The following is a 19927-nucleotide window of genomic DNA, read 5'->3' on the forward strand; positions in this document are numbered from 1 at the left end:
CTCATGTAAGTTGCAAGGTGGTACTTCCAAGTATGTTTTTCCAGCACACCTCAAATCTTAAGATCGTGAAGTTTGGAGGTCAAGTCAGCACCTTGAACACGTTATCATGTTCCTATAACAATTACTGAACAATTTTTGCAATATAGCAAGGCACAATATCCTGCTGAAAGAGGCCACTGCCATTAGAGAATACCGGTGCCATGAAGAGATGTGCTTGGTCTGGAATAATGTTTAGGTAAGTCGTACATGTCAAAGTAATATCCATATGAATGCTAGGACCTAGTGGTCTGGCACAGATCATTGCCTGAAAAATCAGACTGTCTTTGGTTCATTGGTGTATACATCACATACAGTATATGGACAAAGATGTTGGGACACACCTCTAAAGCACTAAATTCAGACATTTCATTCAGTCCAATTGCCACAGTTGTATAAAATCCGGCACCTAGCCATGTAGTCTGCCTTTACAAATATTTGTGAAACAATGTATTGAGCTCACTGAATTCCAGTGTGGTCCTGTAATAGGATGTCACTGTTGTAACAAGTCAGTTCCTGAAATTTCTTCTCTCCTAGATATTCCACCATGGAGCAGGTCACCTCCTATGCATCCCTAAATACAATCCCTGACCTCCTGACTGTATGAGCCAACCCTGATGGTGGGAGGGCTCATACCCGGAACCTTGGACCCTAATTTGCCCTGATGATTTCTGATGGTAATGTAAGGAGAAAGAGACAATCGGTTCCTCCAAGAAACGGAAGAACCAGAGTCTCTCACAGGCCTAGCAACAATGAAAGATCAGAGAGCAAGCATAAACACATAACGGCAGGTAAGAACCCAGCGCAAACGACACACACTGGAACAACCACCACTTACAACGACTGGGTGGAACAACTACACCTTGCTGACTTGTGGTTCACCCCTCCAGGAAACCATGGAGCCCACTTCCGCAGGCACAGACAGACAGGGGAAATGTCAAACAACCATGATGGACTACAAACACCAAATAGACCAGATATGGAACACCAATTTTCATACAACAAACACCCTGTACATAAACCCACCCCAAACATCATAAACAGGTGAGGAAGGGTAAGGGGACACAGGAAAACATCGGGATGACACTGTCAAAGACCTGGATGTTCCACAAGGAGGCCCTCACGGACAGGTGACACATCCAGAGGGGAGCAAAGCTCCTACTCATACAAAGGCAGACATACAACTCACCTCAGGCTCACAACTCCAGTATAAGGAGAGCCATGAGGCCACACCCAGCTCCACCTTGCACACACCATGAATCCTAAACAAACCAAAATGGGAAGGAACACCAGCCTTAAAGGGGAAGTGTACAATCATGCTAACAACACGTTGCCACTAGCAACAAGCATGCACGGCAAAAGTGGCACAGTCCACTACCACCAGACCATGATAGCCATGACACCAACACTCAGTAACTCCAGAGTTCCAAACTTCCTCAGACATTGAAGCAGTTGTCTCTCAGCAACTTGCATTTATCATGCAGACAAATATAAGGCACTTACTAATGTATTGTTATTATCCATATTGCCTCCTTTGCTGGCTTGATACATTTTTCCATCACATTATACACTGCTCATTTCCATGGATATAACCACCCTGCACTCCAGCAGTGGTGGCCTTGTGTCACGACTATGTTCATGGTCGTGACTCTTAGAGCCGCATGCAGTTGCCAGCGGTCACTTTGGTTGTTCACCGCAGGTGAGGGCTGTGAGTTGTTTGCCTCACGTGTGGTTGCCGCTGGCAACATGATGTTGTTGGCAGTGTAGCAGCCTGAGCTGACTGCTGGGCTGCTCACTGTCTATGCATGCGGTTGCTTCTGGCAACTTGTGTAGTGTATGTGTGCATTTTCCCTGTTTGGTGTGCACGGGGTTTAGTTGTGTGTGCATTTCCCCTTTAAGTGGCTTCACTACCCTGTCTGGTGTTGGAAGGGTTAACTCCCATCCTAGTGTGTGTGAGTGGGTGTGGCTGCTTGGGCTATTTAGCTTCCGCTGGATGCCTGAAGGAGAGGGGTACTCCAGCCATGCTGTATGCTGGAGTCATCCTCCTGGTCTTCTTATGCCATATTTCCAGTGAGGGCCACCCTTGTGGTCATAAGTAAATGTCATGATGTTAAGTTTATGTTCCGCTGCAGTCTCACCTTAGTGCAGCTATGGTGTCCTGGTTTCCTGTGTGATTTGTGATGTGTGCTGTGTCCTTTTATGTTGGTGTGGACATCAGCACTTGTGCACGGGTTCCAGTCAGTGTGTCTGTGGCAGGTAGGGTGGAACTGGTTTAACCTACCTGCCATATCAATATGCTGTATATGTTCCCTTCTCCTTGCAGCTTGGCCAGTTGAGACTCCTGTTCGTCCGTGATGTAGAGAAACAGGTCGTCTTACTCTGCTCCTAGTCCAGGGATTTCCTGAGGGCTACTAGGGACCTGAGGTTCCGGAGTATGAGCCCTCCTACCATCTGGGTTGACTCATACGGTTAGGAGCCAGGGTCAGAATTAGGGACGTTTTAGGAGGTGACCTGCTCCCTGATCCTGTCGTCCTGGCCTAGCAGCTTCCTTATTCCTTTAACATCGCATGGTGGGGGATTTCCCCCACTCCCCGCCGTGACACCTTGCTTGTGGTGACTGGGACTGCTGTAGTGCGCTTTTTCCTATGGTGTGCAAGCACGGCCACCGCTGCTGGATTGCAGGGTGGTCGTAACCATGGAAACAAGCAGTGTATAGTGTGATGGAAAAATTAATCAAGCCAGCAAAGGTGGCAATATGGACAATCACAATACATTACTAATTTCCTTGTATTAACGTTCTCTACATGATAAATGCCATTTGCTGAAGAGAGACAACCCCTTTAATGCTGGAAGAGGTTTGCAACTCTGCACTTACTGAGTGTTGGTGACTTTTATACACTATGGGGAGACTTATCAAAACCAGCACTTTCTGCACCAGTCATGATATCCACAAGCCTCTCCATAAATTAGGCGCTTTCTCCTGCAGTCTCTGCGCCTAAACAGAAATCTACGACAGCTCAGGGCTGCCATAGATTTCTTAGGGCCAGAAAACTGGTGTAAATGAAGATAAATTTGTCGGGGTGGCTGGCCATGCTCCCTTCCTGCACTTGACATGCCCCCTTTAGGGAAAGTTGCAAATGTGGCATAAAATCCACAAGATGCAACAATTTTCTTTAAAATGCGAACTTAAAAAGTTGCAAACACATACCTGTCATTTGTGAATATTTAATGCCACTTTTCAGGCGCAAGGGAGATGATAAATCTCCCCTTATGTGCCTCAGCACTTGGCAACTCCACTCTGCAACTTACCAAACAAATGGTAATCTTAATCATGCTAAAAACATTACAACTGAAAGGTGATGTCATGAAAATGATTGTTACCTGGAGGAAACATAGTCTGGAAGTTGCAGTGTTACTCTTTTCCACACTGAGCTGTTGATGGAGTTATAGATTGTGGCTTCATGGAATTGGAATGGAGAGCAGCCAATGCTATTTGATGAGGAAGGAAGACAGTGCGTCTGAACAAGCTGCCACAAATCCGTTCTGTTAGAAATAATAAACAAAAGAAAAGGTCAATTAGTTAGAGTGTGACAATGTTATTTTCTACCATGCAAATCTAGTCTTTGTATAGTAATAATTAGTGAAGGGCATATCTTTAAAGAGAACCTGCCACCACGAAATGCAGTGTTTTCTGCAGGCAGCATATTATAGAGCAGGAGAAGCTGAGCAGACCGATATATAGTTTTTTAGGAAAAGATTCAGCAAAACCTGTAATTTATATATTTAAGTCTTTGCTTTTTCTGAGTTCAGTTGCACATGGGGGACATCTTATTAGTAACTGACAGCTATCTCTGTTTTTCACACCACCGTTCAGCCTTTCCGTTCTCCTGCTCCGTTTAGGAGCAGGAGAACAAACATAACTGAGCCAAACGGAGCCCTTAGGACCCCATAGACTATAATGGAGTCTGTTATGTTTCCGCTCAGAAGATGATTTTGAAGTGGAGACAAAAGCCCTCCATGCACAACTTTTGTCTCCACTCCAAAATCATCTTCTGAGCGGAAACCTAATGGACCCCATTATAGTCTATGGGGTCCTTAGTCTCCATTTGGCTCAGTTATGTGCCTTCTCTGTAATCGCTCCTCTCCATACTGAGGAGGAAATTACTGCTTCCGTTCACGACAATCGCTTGCTACATCGGGCCATGTAAAGGGGCCTTTACACAGAGAATCCTATAAATCACTGATAATAGCCGAATGTCTGTCTTGAGCTCAGAAAGAACAGATTTAAATGCAGGTTTATTGAATGTTTTCCCACAAAACTATATCAATCAATCAATCAATCTGCTCAGCTTCTCCTGCTCTATAACATGCTGCTGCAGATTGCACTGCATTTCGGAATGAAAGGTTCTCTATCAATGAAACTTTTCAGCATTTTGGTGCTGGTTCAGTTTGTTTTTATATATTATTGACCCTTTTTTAAGATACTTTGAGTGGAAATACAGATCTATATTGCAGAATTTCATCTTCCATTAACTTACATGCTGTAAAAAAAAAAAACTGTTAATAGTGAAGCATTGGCAGAGTGAAGGTTCACTCATCTCTAGCAATGATTATCAGTGATCATAATTGTGGAATCTACATGTACTAATAAAGCTCAAATGAGTCGGAAAGAAATCAAAGTTCTACTGCTGATGCCCAAAGACCCTGCATTTAAAAAAATAATAATAATGCATTAATAAAACAGCCTACAAAAGACATAAGACAAAAGCTACTCTGGTCTTTATCTCAAGAGAAATAGATCATGTAGGTTATTTCTACATAGTGAACTGGTTTATTACTGGTTTTTTACATATATGGTGAAGAGCGGACTATAGTACCTCCAGCAATGTGTTCCAATGTAACTTCACCCTGTGGTACTTAGGCTACTTTCACACTAGCGTTCGGAGCGGATCCGTCTGATGTTTCATCAGACGGATCCGCTCCGATAATGCAGACGTTCGCATCCGTTCAGAACGGATCCGTCTGCATTAAAACTTAGAAAATTTTCTAAGTATGAAAGTAGCCTGAGCATTTCCGTTCAGACTTTACATTGTAAGTCAATGGGGAACGGATCCGCTTGAAGATTGAGCCATATGGTGTCATCTTCAAGCGGATCCGTCCCCATTGACTTACATTGTAAGTCTGGACAGATCCGCTCGCCTCCGCACGGCCAGGCGGACACCCGAACGCTGCAAGCAGCGTTCAGGTGTCCACTCACTGAGCGGAGCGGAGGCTGAGCGCTGGCAGGCGGATGCATTCTCAGTGGATCCGCCTCCACTGAGAATGCATTGGGGCCAGACGGATGCGTTCGGGGCCGCTAGTGAGCCCCTTCAAACGGAGCGCACGAGCGGACACCCGAACGCTAGTGTGAAAGTAGCCTTACATCTATTTGTGAGATTATTGTAAGCTTGTTTACATATTCTAGGTCTAATGAGGATTTCAGTACTGATTCCAGTCTTAATGCATCAAATCAGTCACAATCTACCTCCAATTCAAATGAATGGGGGTTTTGTAACATCACTCACATGAATTGTAAACAATCTGCTCATATGTTTGTCCTCACTTCAGAAACAAATAAAAAAACGAGCTTGTTTATACTTCTTGCAGAGTCGGTCTGAAAAGCTGCAATTTAGCCCCACTTAGATTAGCCCACAATCACATCTACTGCACATTAGCCTCACGTCTCTTTGCAGATCCCAGTGGCGACTCTAGGATCAATATATAGGGGGGGGCACAGAAGATACACAGTCAAAAATGGGGGGGCACTAATAATTTTCACCAGCTAATCATACTACTGAAAAATACTAAAGCAGCCGCTTCCCCTGCAGCTACGCCCCTGGTGCCGGGGTAATATAATTAAGGGGTACATTGGGTGTAATATAACTGAGGAGGGCTATCAGACATTATAAAGGGGTAATATAGCTTACATTACCCCTGTATTACGTCCCTGATAGGATAGCACTCCTATGTTACCCCTGTATAATGCACCCTGATACCCCTTAGTTATATTATATAACTAAGGGATATCAGGGTACATTACACAGGGGTAATATAACTGAGGGGTATCAGGGTACATTATACAAGGGTAATATAACTGAGAAGGGCTATCATGGGACCTTATACAGGGGTAATGTAAGCTATATAACCACCGTATAATGCCTGATAGGCCTCCTGAGTTATATTACCCCTGTATAATAATGTACCCTGATACCCCTTAGTTATATGACCCTGCCGGCATCATATAACTAAGGGGTATCCGGGTACATAATTATACAAGGGTAATATAACTCAGGAGGCCTATCAGGCATTATACGGTGGTAATATAAGTTATATTACCCCCTGTATAATGTACCCTGCTACCCCTTGGTTATATTACCGCCTGTATAATGTACCCTGATTACCCTCAGTTATATAACTAAGGGGTATCAGTCAGGGGACATTATGGGTAATATTATAACTAAGGGGTATCAGGGTACATTATACAAGGGTAATATAACTGAGGAGGACTCAGTGCTATCAGGGGACATTATACAGGGGTCATTAGTTCTATCACCCCTGTATAATGTACCCTGATACCCCTAAGTTATAGGGGTATCAGGGTTGAGGAGGGGCTGGGCGCAAGCCAAGCCAAGCAGGCAGGGCAGGCCATGAGGCGAGGTAGTGGGGGTAGGGGTACATACTTTTTTAAAAACTTTTTATTCTTACTTTGTTTTCTTTTCTCTAGGGCCAGGGCCGGGGCCGGCCAGGTAGGGCCAGGCAGAGTTGGGAAGTTGCCACAGCAGCAGTCACAGTCAGTAGTCCTGTCCTCCTCTCCTGACAGTCCGAAGCTGGGGCCTAGCCCTAGGCAGTGGGCACAGACAGAGACAGGCTCTCACTAGTCTAAGTCACTAGACTAGCAGCAGAGTGACGCAGGAGCAGAAGATGAAGGCAGCAAACGTTCGCGCGGGCGGGCAGGCACATAGCTTTACGTGGTGACGACCGTGACGTCAACTCGTCTCTGCGTCTGCCACACTCCCAGCCTGCGCCCGCCCTGCACGCTCTGCCTCCGCTGGGTCCGAACGCTGCCCCCACCCCCATCTGTCATGTGACTCTCATGTCTGAGACTGTGTATGTATCTGTGTTCTGTAGTGTGTGGAGTATTGTACTTTAACTTGAATCACTGAGTCAGTAGTGCGGGCGGCCGGCCGTGGCGCAGGCAGCAGCGATTAGCGAATCAGCGGGGTGGGCACCCGGGGGGGCAAGGAATGACCTGGGGGGGGGGCAATTGCCCCCCCTTGCCCCCCTGTAGCGACGCCACTGGCAGATCCTAATGCAAATACTTTTCAGATTTGCCACAGGCAAACCTGTGAAGTATGTACATACACTAATAATGCTTAACATTTAAATCTTTACTCTCTTACCTAGCATCTTTTGTATACTCAAGCATAACTGAGTGAAGATCAACACAAGAATTTGCTTCACAGCCAACCACAATCTGAAAAAAGTAAAGGGTGTTAGGTTCTGGAAATAAAACTAAGTAGCAAAAAAAATGGAAATGAAAAGAAAAAAAAAACAAGGTTGACTGTGGCATGTAACAATGTAATGAATCAAATCCTCAGAAGACATAAAACATTAAAACGTATAAAATATGCATTCTGTTCTTTAAAGCACATGTATTTGGATTTGCTCCTGTGTGTGTTTCTGTTCAGCTGCATGGGACAACATTGAAGATATGACACTTTGATACACTGTAAAGTAGTCAGTGTACAGCTTGTATAACAGTGTAAATTAGGTGTGACCTCAAAATAACTCAACACACAGCTGTCACTACCAGAGCTTTGGGATGTTCTCACAGCTCTGTTTCTCCACCCCTGTGATGATGTCACTACTAGAGCTGGGAGGAGTTTTCTGTTTCCTTCCTCCCAGCTGTTCCTCCTCCGTTTGATTTCCCTGCCTTTATATTCCCCCTCCTCCTATTGTAGGTGTGGATTATATTTCTCATTTGGGTTGTAGCTCTTGCTTGAGTATCTTCCCTTGTATGCTATCCTTTCACTGGACCTGTGTTCTGCTGCAGCAAGTACTCCGGATATTGCCAGCCTGTCTTTGGATCCGTCTTCACTGCGGCTGCAGCCCTTCAGCTAAGTGTGCAGACATTGCTGTGTATCTGTGTGTTTTCTGACTGGATCCGAGGCGACCACGGTTCCCTCCATATACTGAGCAGGGCACCGGTGGCCGTGCCCCTTCCACTATTGTAGGGGTTACAGTGGTCATCAGTCTTAGGTACGCGGGCATGCCTCCTTCCACCATTTGGATCCGGGCATGGGCTTAGCAGCATAGGGAGAGCTTTTGAGGGTCTGACAGGGGTCACCCTTTATCCTCCCTAGTTTGGGTCCGGTCAGTAGCTCTATTTTCTGTGCATGCTCTTGTTGCTCACATACAGCCGTGACATTATAATCCACCAAAACCGTCTTTTTTGACATGGATCCGCTTTCTGGCCTGGTTGACCGCATGCAGGGTCTTTCTTTGGAGGTAGCGGATCTCCGTCAATCTATGACTCAGCTTCAAGCATTGGGCTCTGCTCCGGCCCATGGAGTCTGTTGCGAGCCAAAGGTCTCACTTCCGGAAACGTTCTCCGGGGCAGTGAGAGTTTTGTTCGCTTCAGAGAGGCATGCAAACTCCATTTTTTGCTTGTGTCCACATTCCTCTGGTAATCAGGAGCAGAGGGTGAGGATTGTCATTTCCCTGCTCAGGGGTAATGCTCAGACTTGGGCTTTTTCGCTGCCATCAGGGGATCCCTCCCTTCGATCCGTGGAAGGATTTTTTGTGGCCCTGGGGCAGATATATGATGACCCGGATCGTGTTGCTCTGGCCGAATCTAACTTACGTTTTTTATGCCAGAGCAAACTGTCTGCGGAGCTTTATTGTTCTGAATTTCGGAGATGGGCAGCTTATTCAGGTTGGAATGATGCTGCACTCCGGAGTCAGTTCTGTCATGGTCTCTCAGAGAGATTGAAAGATGCGTTTGCTTTCCATGAGAGACCAACGTCCTTAGAGTCTGCCATGTCATTGGCGGTACGCCTTGACAGGCGTCTAAGAGAAAGAAACGAGACCTCTCTGTCCAGCCATTGTCAGTCTAGGGGCAGTGGTGCGGACTCATTCAGTGTGCAGGGGCCTCATCCTGTCTCGCTCCCCTCTGAGGAGGAGCCCATGCAGTTAGGTCGACTTGCCCCTGATAAAAGAGGATTTAGTCCTCAGAGTATGGTGTGTTTTTGTTGTGGGGGCATAGGTCATTTGGCAAATGTTTGTCCGTCTAGGAGATTCTTGAACTGTACTAAGAGCGATAATAAGAGAAAAACCTCAAAAGGTAAATCATCAAACTCTGCTTCATCTGCTACTTTGGGCAAAGTTGATGTAGGAATTGATGCTTTTCCTCTGACCTGCAGTTCCCGTTTTCTCCTGTCTGCCAGGGTGGCGCTAGAGAGAAAAGTCATTTCTTGTGAGATTTTTGTTGATAGTGGAGCGGCCGTCAATCTTATTGACACTCAATTTGTAGCCATGCATGGTTTTCAGGTTTGCACATTAGAAAAGGATATACCTGTTTTTGCTATTGACTCTGCTCCACTCTCACAGAGATCTCTGAAGGGCATTGTTCACAATATCCGGTTAGCTGTAGGTGACACTCATGTGGAGGATATATCTTGTTTTGTCCTTAACGGATTGCCTTCTCCTCTAGTTTTGGGGTTACCCTGGCTCACTAGACATAACCCCACTATTGATTGGCAAGGAAGGCAAATAAATGAGTGGAGTGACTTTTGTAGAGAGAATTGTCTTACAGCGACTTTTGCAGAGGTGTCTACTAAAACTGTGCCATCATTTCTCTCTGATTTCTCGGACGTGTTTTCCGAGAGCGGTGTTCAGGAGCTACCTCCTCACCGGGAGTTTGACTGTCCCATTAACCTCATTCCCGGCGCCAAGCTGCCAAAAGCTCGCCTCTACAATCTCTCACAACCGGAAAGAATCGCAATGCAAACCTATATCTCCGAGAGTCTCGATAAGGGGCATATTCGTCCCTCAAAATCACCTGTTGCCGCTGGGTTTTTTTTGTTAAAAAAAAAGATGGCTCTCTGAGACCTTGCCTAGATTTTAGGGAGCTGAACCGTATCACGATTCGCGATCCCTATCCCCTTCCTCTGATCCCGGACCTCTTCAACCAAATTGTTGGGGCCAAGGTTTTTTCCAAATTGGATTTGAGAGGCGCGTACAACCTGGTCAGGGTCAGAGAGGGGGATGAATGGAAAACGGCCTTTAATACCCCTAACGGGCATTTCGAGAATCTCGTTATGCCTTTCGGCCTGATGAATGCTCCGGCCGTCTTTCAGCATTTTGTTAACAGTATTTTCTACCATTTAATGGGGAAATTTGTATTGGTGTATCTTGATGATATTTTGATTTTTTCCCCTGATGTTCAGACCCATCAGGATCATCTTTTTCAGGTTCTGCAGATTCTGCGGGAAAATAAATTGTACGCCAAGCTGGAGAAATGTGTTTTTATGGTATCATGATTCAATTTCTGGGTTTTCTCCTCTCTGCTTCTGGTTTTCGCATGGATCCGGAGAAGGTCCGTGCTGTACTTGAGTGGGAGCTTCCTGAGAATCAGAAGGCATTGATGCGCTTTTTGGGTTTTGCGAACTATTACAGAAAGTTCATTTTGAATTATTCCTCTGTGGTCAAACCCCTCACTGACATGAAAAAAAAGGGGGCGGATTTTTCCTCTTGGTCGGAGGAGGCGCTTGCAGCTTTTTCTAAGATTAAAGAGAGTTTTGCATCTGCTCCCGTTTTGGTGCATCCCGATGTTTCCTTACCTTTTATTGTTGAGGTGGATGCTTCCGAGGTGGGTGTGGGTGCGGTTTTGTCCCAGGGCCCTTCTCCTGCCAAATGGCGACCCTGTGCCTTTTTCTCTAAAAAACTCTCCCCGGCAGAGAAAAACTATGATGTGGGAGATAGGGAGTTGTTGGCCATCAAGTTGGCTTTCGAGGAATGGCGCCATTGGTTGGAGGGGGCCAGGCACCCTATCACCGTTTTTACCGACCATAAGAATCTGGCATACTTGGAGTCGGCCAGGCGTATGAATCCGAGACAGGCCAGATGGTCTCGGTTCTTCTCCAGATTCAATTTTGTCGTCACATTCCGCCCTGGGATCAAAAATGTGAAGGCTGATGCTCTCTCTCGCTGTTTTCCGGGAGGAGGAAATTTGGCGGAGGGGGTAGTTGTTTCTGCTCTATATTCGGATTTGGAGGCCGAGGTCCAGGCTGCCCAGACTGAGGCACCTGCCCGTTGTCCTTCTGGGAAGTTGTTTGTGCCTCCTGAGCTACGTCACAAACTCTTCAAGGAGCATCATGATACTGTTCTTGCTGGTCACCCCGGGAGTAGAGCCACGGTAGATCTCATTGCTCAGAGATTTTGGTGGCCGGCTCTTCGTAAGTCGGTGGAGGGTTTTGTGGCTGCTTGTGAGACATGCGCTCGCGCTAAGGTCCCTCGTTCACGGCCTTCAGGTTCCCTTCTCCCGTTACCCATACCTTCCCGTCCTTGGACACACCTGTCTATGGACTTTATCACGGATCTTCCTCGTTCCTCAGGGAAGTCGGTGATCCTGGTGGTGGTGGACCGTTTTAGCAAGATGGCTCATTTCGTACCTTTCCCTGGTTTACCCAATGCTAAAACGTTGGCGCAAGCTTTTGTCGACCATATTGTTAAATTGCATGGCATTCCCTCTGATATTGTTTCCGATAGAGGCACGCAGTTTGTGTCCAGGTTCTGGAAGGCTTTCTGTTCTCGCCTGGGGGTTCGGCTGTCCTTCTCTTCTGCTTTTCACCCGCAGTCGAATGGTCAGACTGAGCGCCTCAATCAGAATCTGGAGACATATTTGCGCTGTTTCGTGGCAGAGAACCAGGAGGATTGGTGTTCATTTCTCCCTCTTGCTGAGTTTGCTCTGAACAACCGCCGTCAGGAATCTTCTGATAAGTCGCCATTCTTTGGTGCATATGGGTTCCATCCGCAGTTTGGGACATTCTCGGGAGGGGCTCTTTCTGGTTTGCCTGAGGAGGAGAGATTTTCCTCGTCTTTGTCTACCATTTGGCAAAAGATTCAGAGTAATCTTAGAAAGATGAGTGAGAAGTATAAGCGTGTGGCTGATAAGAGACGTGTGCCTGGTCCGGACCTGAGTGTGGGTGATCTGGTGTGGTTGTCTACAAGAAATATTAAACTGAAGGTTCCCTCCTGGAAATTGGGTCCCAAGTTTATTGGGCCTTATAAAATCTTGTCAGTCATCAATCCTGTTGCCTTCCGTCTTGATCTTCCACGGGTTTTGGAAGATACATAATGTATTTCACAGATCTCTCTTAAAACCTTATGTCCAGCCCACGGTACCCTCCTCTTTGCCTCCTCCTCCGATTTTGGTTGATGGCAATCTGGAGTTTGAGGTTTCCAGAATTGTGGACTCTCGCATTGTCCGCAGTTCTCTCCAGTACCTCGTTCATTGGAAGGGTTATGGTCCTGAGGAGAGGATGTGGGTTCCGGTGTCGGACATTAAAGCCACTCGCCTCATCAGGGCATTTCATAGGGCTCATCCTGAGAAGGTGGGTCCTGGGTGTCCGGAGTCCACCCGTAGAGGGGGGGGTACTGTCACTACCAGAGCTTTGGGATGTTCTCACAGCTCTGTTTCTCCACCCCTGTGATGATGTCACTACTAGAGCTGGGAGGAGTTTTCTGTTTCCTTCCTCCCAGCTGTTCCTCCTCAGTTTGATTTCCCTGCCTTTATATTCCCCCTCCTCCTATTGTAGGTGTGGATTATATTTCTCATTTGGGTTGTAGCTCTTGCTTGAGTATCTTCCCTTGTATGCTATCCTTTCACTGGACCTGTGTTCTGCTGCAGCAAGTACTCCGGATATTGCCAGCCTGTCTTTGGATCCGTCTTCACTGCGGCTGCAGCTCTTCAGCTAAGTGTGCAGACATTGCTGTGTATCTGTGTGTTTTCTGACTGGATCCGAGGCGACCACGGTTCCCTCCATATACTGAGCAGGGCACCGGTGGCCGTGCCCCTTCCACTATTGTAGGGGTTACAGTGGTCATCAGTCTTAGGTACGCGGGCATGCCTCCTTCCACCATTTGGATCCGGGCATGGGCTTAGCAGCATAGGGAGAGCTTTTGAGGGTCTGACAGGGGTCACCCTTTATCCTCCCTAGTTTGGGTCCGGTCAGTAGCTCTATTTTCTGTGCATGCTCTTGTTGCTCACATACAGCCGTGACAACAGCCTATCAATAATGCATAAACCGCTGGCAACAAAAGTGAGTACATACCTAAGTGAAAATGGCAAAATTGTGCCCAATTAGCCATTTTCCTCCCTGGTGTCATATGACTCATTAGTGTAACAAGGTCTCAGGTGTGAATGGGGAGCAAGTGAGTTAAATTTGGGGTTATCGCTACTAGTCACTGGAAGTTTAACATGGCACCTCATAGCAAAGAACTCTCTTAGGATCTGAAAGAAAGAATTGTTGCTCTACATAAAAATGACCTAGGCTATAAGAAGTAGTGTTGGGCGAGCATGCTCTGCCGAACACAAATTTTACTCAAGCATCGTGATGCTTGGCACATCACGGTGTTCGGCCGAACACCGCGTGTGCTCGAGTGCGATGTTCGAGTCTCCTCCCCGCACGTTTGTTGGCTGCTACGCAGCCAATAAACGTGCACAGAGGTACTGGCACTCACTGTAATGCCGTAGCCATGTTGGCACTTGCGCTATACCTCCTGTATAACGTTTGCACATCCTAAAATTATCTGTGACACTCAGTGTACTTTTTTCATAGACGCTGCAGACAGCGACATTATCTGAGAGTTTTTTTTCTCCCAGGCTATTAGCTGAGCACTGCCCTTGGCCAGCACTCCAGCCTGGGAGAAGGATACGCCCAGGAGAACAAGAGCAGGCTCCTCCCAGTTGAGCCGAAAATCTGAAGATACCGGAGCCTATACCGGGAGAACGGAGCGGCGCCCAGGGATAATAGTAAGTGCAGGGAGATCCCTGGGCGCCGCTCTCCATGTCAGCATAATTAGTTTAGATTTTTTATTGTAATGTGAAAGGTCCTCTTTAAACTGATCTGCTTAGGTGACAAACAGCCCCGCTGCAGAGCTGTGGCAGGGGATAAGGGACCAGACTGAGCTGTGGCTCTCGCCACTCAACCTAGAACCAGGCATGGTTGTGTCTGATAATGGCGGTCACTTGGTGGCGGTTTTGGAGCTCGGCAAGCTTACATACATACCATGCCTAGCCCATGTGTTCAACCTAGTGGTTCAGCGGTGTCTAAAAACCTACCCCAATTTGCCTGAGCTACTGGTGAAGGTGCGCTGCATGTGTGCCCATTTTTTGCAAGTCATCAACAGCTTCTGCCGGTCTGGCAACGCTGCAGCAGTGCTTGCATTTGCCAGCTCACCAACTGTTGTGCGAAATGAGCACACGCTGGAACTCAATGTTCCACATGTTGGCCAGGCTTTGTGAGCAGCAAAGGGCAGTAGTGGAATACCAGCTGCAACATAGTCGTCGCCTTTCCAGTCAGCTTCCGCTCTTCACAAGCGATGAGTGGACATTGATGTCTGACCTCTGTGAGGTTTTACGCAACTGAGGAATCTACACAGATGGTGAGTGGCGATAATGCTATTATTAGCATACCTATCCCACTTCTGTGTCTACTCAAACGCTCGCTGCTTACAATTAAGGCGGACGCTTTGCATGTGGAAGAGGTGGAAATGGGGGAAGACAGTACACAGGGTGATAGCCAGATCACCCTCAGTCCGTCTTTTTTGATGATGAGGAGGAGGAGGAGCAGGAGACTGTTGCCTCCGCTACAGAGGGTAGTACCCATGGAAGTTTTATTCCATCTGTTCAGCGTGGATGGGTAGAAGAGGAGGAAGAGGATACAGTGATTGAGAGTCATCCTCCTGATGAGGACAGCGAAGTCTTGCATGTTGAGACTCTGACACACATGGCTGACTTTATGTTAGGCTGCCTTTCCCGTGACCCTTGCATTGTACGCATTTTGGCCAACACCGATTGCTGGTTGTTCACCCTTCTCGACCCCTGCTACAAAGAGAATTTCTCATCTCTCATTCTTGTGGTGGAGAAGGCGAGCAAAATGGTGCAATACCAGAAGGTCCTGGTGGAAAAATAGCTTTAAAAATTTCCAGCTGACAACGCTGGCTGCAGAGTACGTAGTTAATTGGCCAACCGAGAAGGGGATATGAGGGGAACACACAGCAGTTCCAACAGAGGCAGGGCAACACTCTCCAAGGCCTGGGACAGTTTTATGACACCCCGCCAGTACCCTCAACCTGATGCGCGGCCTAGTGTCACAAGGAGGGAAACATTTTGGAAGATGGTGAAGGAGTACGTAGCAGACCATGTCAGCGTCCTCAGTAATCCATCTGTGCCTTACAACTATTGGGTGTCCAAGCTGGACACGTGGCACAAACTGGCGCTCTATGCCTTGGATGTGCTGGCCTGCCCCGCCGCCAGCATTTTGTCAGAGCGTGTATTTAGTGCTGCGGGGGGCATAATAACTGATAAGCGAATCCGCCTGTCAACTGAAAATGCTGACCGTTTGACTCTTATAAAATGGAACAAGGCCTGGATTGCCCCTGACCTCTCTACTCCACCAAAGGAAATCGGCTGAACATAAAGGCACTCTAAATGTGGCTTTTATGGTGTATTGAATACACTGTATTCCCATGCACCCCTTCCACCACTAAAAAGGGTATATGGTTCAATCTCCCTTTTATCATCCTCCTCCTCCATCATATCAACATGCTTATTAGGCCGCCCTCGCTCCTAATGTTTTAGAGGGTCAACTCAGCAGCAGGCCCTCTCCCATAATGTTTTTGACAGTCACCAGCAGGCCCTCGCCAATAATATTTTAGAGGGTCACCAGCAGGCCCTTGTTCATAATATTTTTGAGGGTCACCAGCAGGCCCTCGCCAATAATGTTTTAGAGGGTCACCAGCAGGCACTTGTTCATAATGTTTTTGAGGGTCACCAGCAGGCCCTCGCCCATAATGTTTTAGAGGGTCACCAGCAGGCCCTTGTTCATAATATTTTTGAGGGTCATCAGCAGGCCCTCACCCCTAATGTTTTAGATGGTCAGCTCAGCAGCCGACCCTGACCCCTAATGTTTTAGATGGTCAGATCAGCAGCAGGCACTTGCCCCTAATGTTTTAGGGGGTCAGCTCAGCAGCAGACCCTCACTCTTAATGTTTTAGATGGTCACATCAGCAGCAGGCCCTCGCCCCTAATGTTTTAGATGGTCAGATCAGCAGGCCCTTGCTCCAATAGTTTTTCAGGGTCACCAGCAGGCCATCAATCATAATTTTTCAAGGGTGTGTAGGATGCCCTCCATTATGTGTAATAAAAGGTTTATTGTAGTGCCGGTTCCTTGTAATATTTGGCAGCCCTTCCACTTAGTGCATAGGGTTTATGAGTGTAGGAGTCCCACTACCTGAACAATTGTACCACAATGTGAAAGAGCCCCTCCTTTATGTGATATACAGGTTGTATCGGAGTGCCTCTTCCTTGTAATTTTTGGCAGCACTTGCACTTTATATACAAGTAAATATACAGGAAAGAATGTTTCCTAACATTTTTTCCTCTTAAATCGATTTTATCTTTGGTTTTGTGCGTATTATTGTCAGTCTGTAAAAGTGGCGTACTACTCGGACAACATCGTTCCCAGCAGCGACCTGGGAGTCCAAGATGCATCCAGACATCCTCCCCATGCTGTTCCTGAACCATTTCAGTGGTGTTTCCATCAATTTCTGACCTTTTCCTGTAAACCAGACACCCTCCCCTCTTCAGAGCAGGGGGTGCCTGGTTTAATGCTCTGGTTCTCCCATTGACTTCCATTGTGCTCGGGTGCTCTGTAGAGCACCCGAGCATGCCGAGGTGTTCTACTCGAGCACCCGAGCACTTTGGTGCTTGACCAACACTAATAAGAAGATTGCCAACACCCTGAAACTGAGCTGCAACATGGTGACCAAGACCATACAGTGGTTTAACAACATAGGTTTCACTCACAACAGGCCTCGCCATGATCGACCAAAGGAGTTAAGTGCACGTGCTCAGTGTCATATCCAAAGGCTGTCTTTTCAAAATAGACGTATGAGTGCTGCCAGCATTGCTGCAGAGTTTAAAGGGGTGGGGAGTCAGCCTGTCAGTGCTCAGACCAAACGCTGCACACTGCATCAAATTGGTCTGCATGGCTGTAGTCCCAGAAGGAAGTCTCTTCTAAAGATGATGCACAAGAAAGCCCGCAAACAGTTTGCTAAAGACAAGCAGACTAAGGACATGGATTACTGGAACCATGTCCTGTGGTTTGATAAGACAAAGATGAACTTATTTGGTTCAGATGGTGTCAAGCGTGTGTAGCGGCAACCAGGTGAGGAGTACAAAGGCAAGTGTGTCTTGCCTATAGTTAAGCATGGTGGTGGGAGTGTCATGGTTTAGGGCTGCATGAATGCTGCTGGCTGTGAGAAGCTACAGTTTATTGAGGGAACCATGAATGCCAACATGTGCTGTGACATACTGAAGCAGAGCATGATCTGATTCGGATTAGGAAACTGAGCCGCAGGGGAGTATTCCAACATGATAATGATCCCAAACCCACCTCCAAGACGACCACTGCCTTGCTAAAGAAACTGAGTGTAAAGGTGCTGGACATGTCTCCAGACCTAAACCCTATTGAGCATCTGTGGGGCATCCTCAAACGGAAGGTGAGGAGCGCAAGGTCTCTAACATCCACCAGCTCCATTATGTCATCATGGAGGAGTGGGAGAAGACTGTGACAACCTGTGAAGCTCTAGTGAACTCCATGCCCAAGAGAGTTAAGGCAGTGCTGGAAAATATTGACACTTTGGGCACAATTTGGCCATTTTCACTTAGGGGTAGACTCACTTTTGTTGCCAATGGTTTAGACATTAATGGCTGTGTGTTCAGTTATTCTGAGGTCACACCAAATTTACACTGTTATACAAGCTGTACTACTATTGACTACTTTACATTGTATCAAAGTGTCATATCTTTAGTGTAGTCCCATGAAAAGATATTATAAAATATTAACAAAAATTTGAGGGGTGTACTCACTTTTGTGAGATTCTGTATATATTTACAGTAAATGTCCATCCTTGAACACAATTTTTTACTGAAACAGATTCAACTGGGGTGGGGACTTAAAGTGGCTCTAGAAAAAAATTCTAAAAGTGTACTCATATTGTAGGTACTGTAGGTCTAAACTCTAAACTGGTAGCAGGTGGGGCTAGCACAATATACACTCACCTAAAGAATTATTAGGAACACCTGTTCTATTTCTCATTAATGCAATTATCTAGTCAACCAATCACATGGCAGTTGCTTCAATGCATTTAGGGGTGTGGTCCTGGTCAAGACAATCTCCTGAACTCCAAAATGAATGTCAGAATGGGAAAGAAAGGTGATTTAAGCAATTTTGAGCGTGGCATGGTTGTTGGTGCCAGACAGGCCGGTCTGAGTATTTCACAATCTGCTCAGTTACTGGGATTTTCACGCACAGCCATTTCTAGGGTTTACAAAGAATGATGTGAAAAGGGAAAAACATCCAGTATGCGGTAGTCCTGTGGGCAAAAATGCCTTGTGGATGCTAGAGGTCAGAGGAGAATGGGCCGACTGATTCAAGCTGATAGAAGAGCAACGTTGACTGAAATAACCACTCGTTACAACCGAGGTATGCAGCAAAGCATTTGTGAAGCCACAACACGCACAACCTTGAGGCGGATGGGCTACAACAGCAGAAGACCCCACCGGGTACCACTCACCTCTACTACAAATAGGAAAAAGAGGCTACAATTTGCACAAGCTCACCAAATTGGACTGTTGAAGACTGGAAAAATGTTGCCTGGTCTGATAAATCTCAATTTCTGTTGAGACATTCAAATGGTAGAGTCCGAATTTGGCGTAAACAGAATGAGAACATGTATCCATCCTCTGATGGCTACTTCCAGCAGGATAATGCACCATGTCACAAAGCTCGAATCATTTCAAATTTATTTCTTGAACATGACAATGCGTTCACTGTACTAAAATGGCCCCCACAGTCACCAGATCTCAACCCAATAGAGCATCTTTGGGATGTGGTGGAACGGGAGCTTCGTGCCCTGGATGTGCATCCCTCAAATCTCCATCAACTGCAAGATGCTATCCTATCAATATGGGCCAACATTTCTAAAGAATGCTATCAGCACCTTGTTGAATCAATGCCACGTAGAATTAAGGCAGTTCTGAAGGCAAAAGGGGGTCCGACACTGTATTAGTATGGTGTTCCTAATAATTCTTTAGGTGAGTGTATATTTCAATAAAAGAACCATTGTTTATATACAGTCCTATAGTGATATGTAAAGCTCAGTTATTACATATACAGTCCTATGGTGATATATAAAGCTCAGTCATTACATATACAGTCCTATAGTAAAACAAGGAGAACAATTATTAAATATAGAGCCCTATAGCACCAGAAATATATATATTGCCCAGTAGTGATATATAAAACACTATAAATACACATACAGCCCCATAGTATTACATAGTACCCTATGTTTACCATAGTCTAGTATACAGGTCATCAATGACATGCAGGCCCCGAATGCTGAGCTACTTAATAGTTTAGGGATGGCCGGCCTCATATCATAACCTGACTGTCCCACTGCGGTTTTCCCTGTTGAGCCAATAGCCAATCCGGTAATGGCTTCAACATAATGGGGCAGATTTACTAATCTTTTAGATGCCACAAACTTTAATTTTTTAGAC

The 19927-nt window shown here is 46.4% G+C and overlaps 1 protein-coding gene across 2 annotated transcripts in view; it reads right to left on the reverse strand.

Annotated features, from left to right (window-relative positions):
* Window positions 1-19927, reverse strand: part of RELN (reelin) — an 841105-nt gene that overhangs the window by 40221 nt on the left and 780957 nt on the right. For both annotated transcript variants that reach the window (XM_040412563.1, XM_040412554.1), the window contains exons 58-59: window positions 7476-7549; window positions 3418-3579 (exon numbers count right to left, since the gene is read on the reverse strand). In XM_040412563.1, the coding sequence (XP_040268497.1) occupies window positions 3418-3579; window positions 7476-7549 (236 nt within the window). The remainder of the gene's footprint in view (window positions 1-3417; window positions 3580-7475; window positions 7550-19927) is intronic.

Source organism: Bufo bufo, chromosome 1 (assembly GCF_905171765.1).
Source record: "Bufo bufo chromosome 1, aBufBuf1.1, whole genome shotgun sequence".
Lineage (NCBI taxonomy): Eukaryota > Metazoa > Chordata > Amphibia > Anura > Bufonidae > Bufo > Bufo bufo.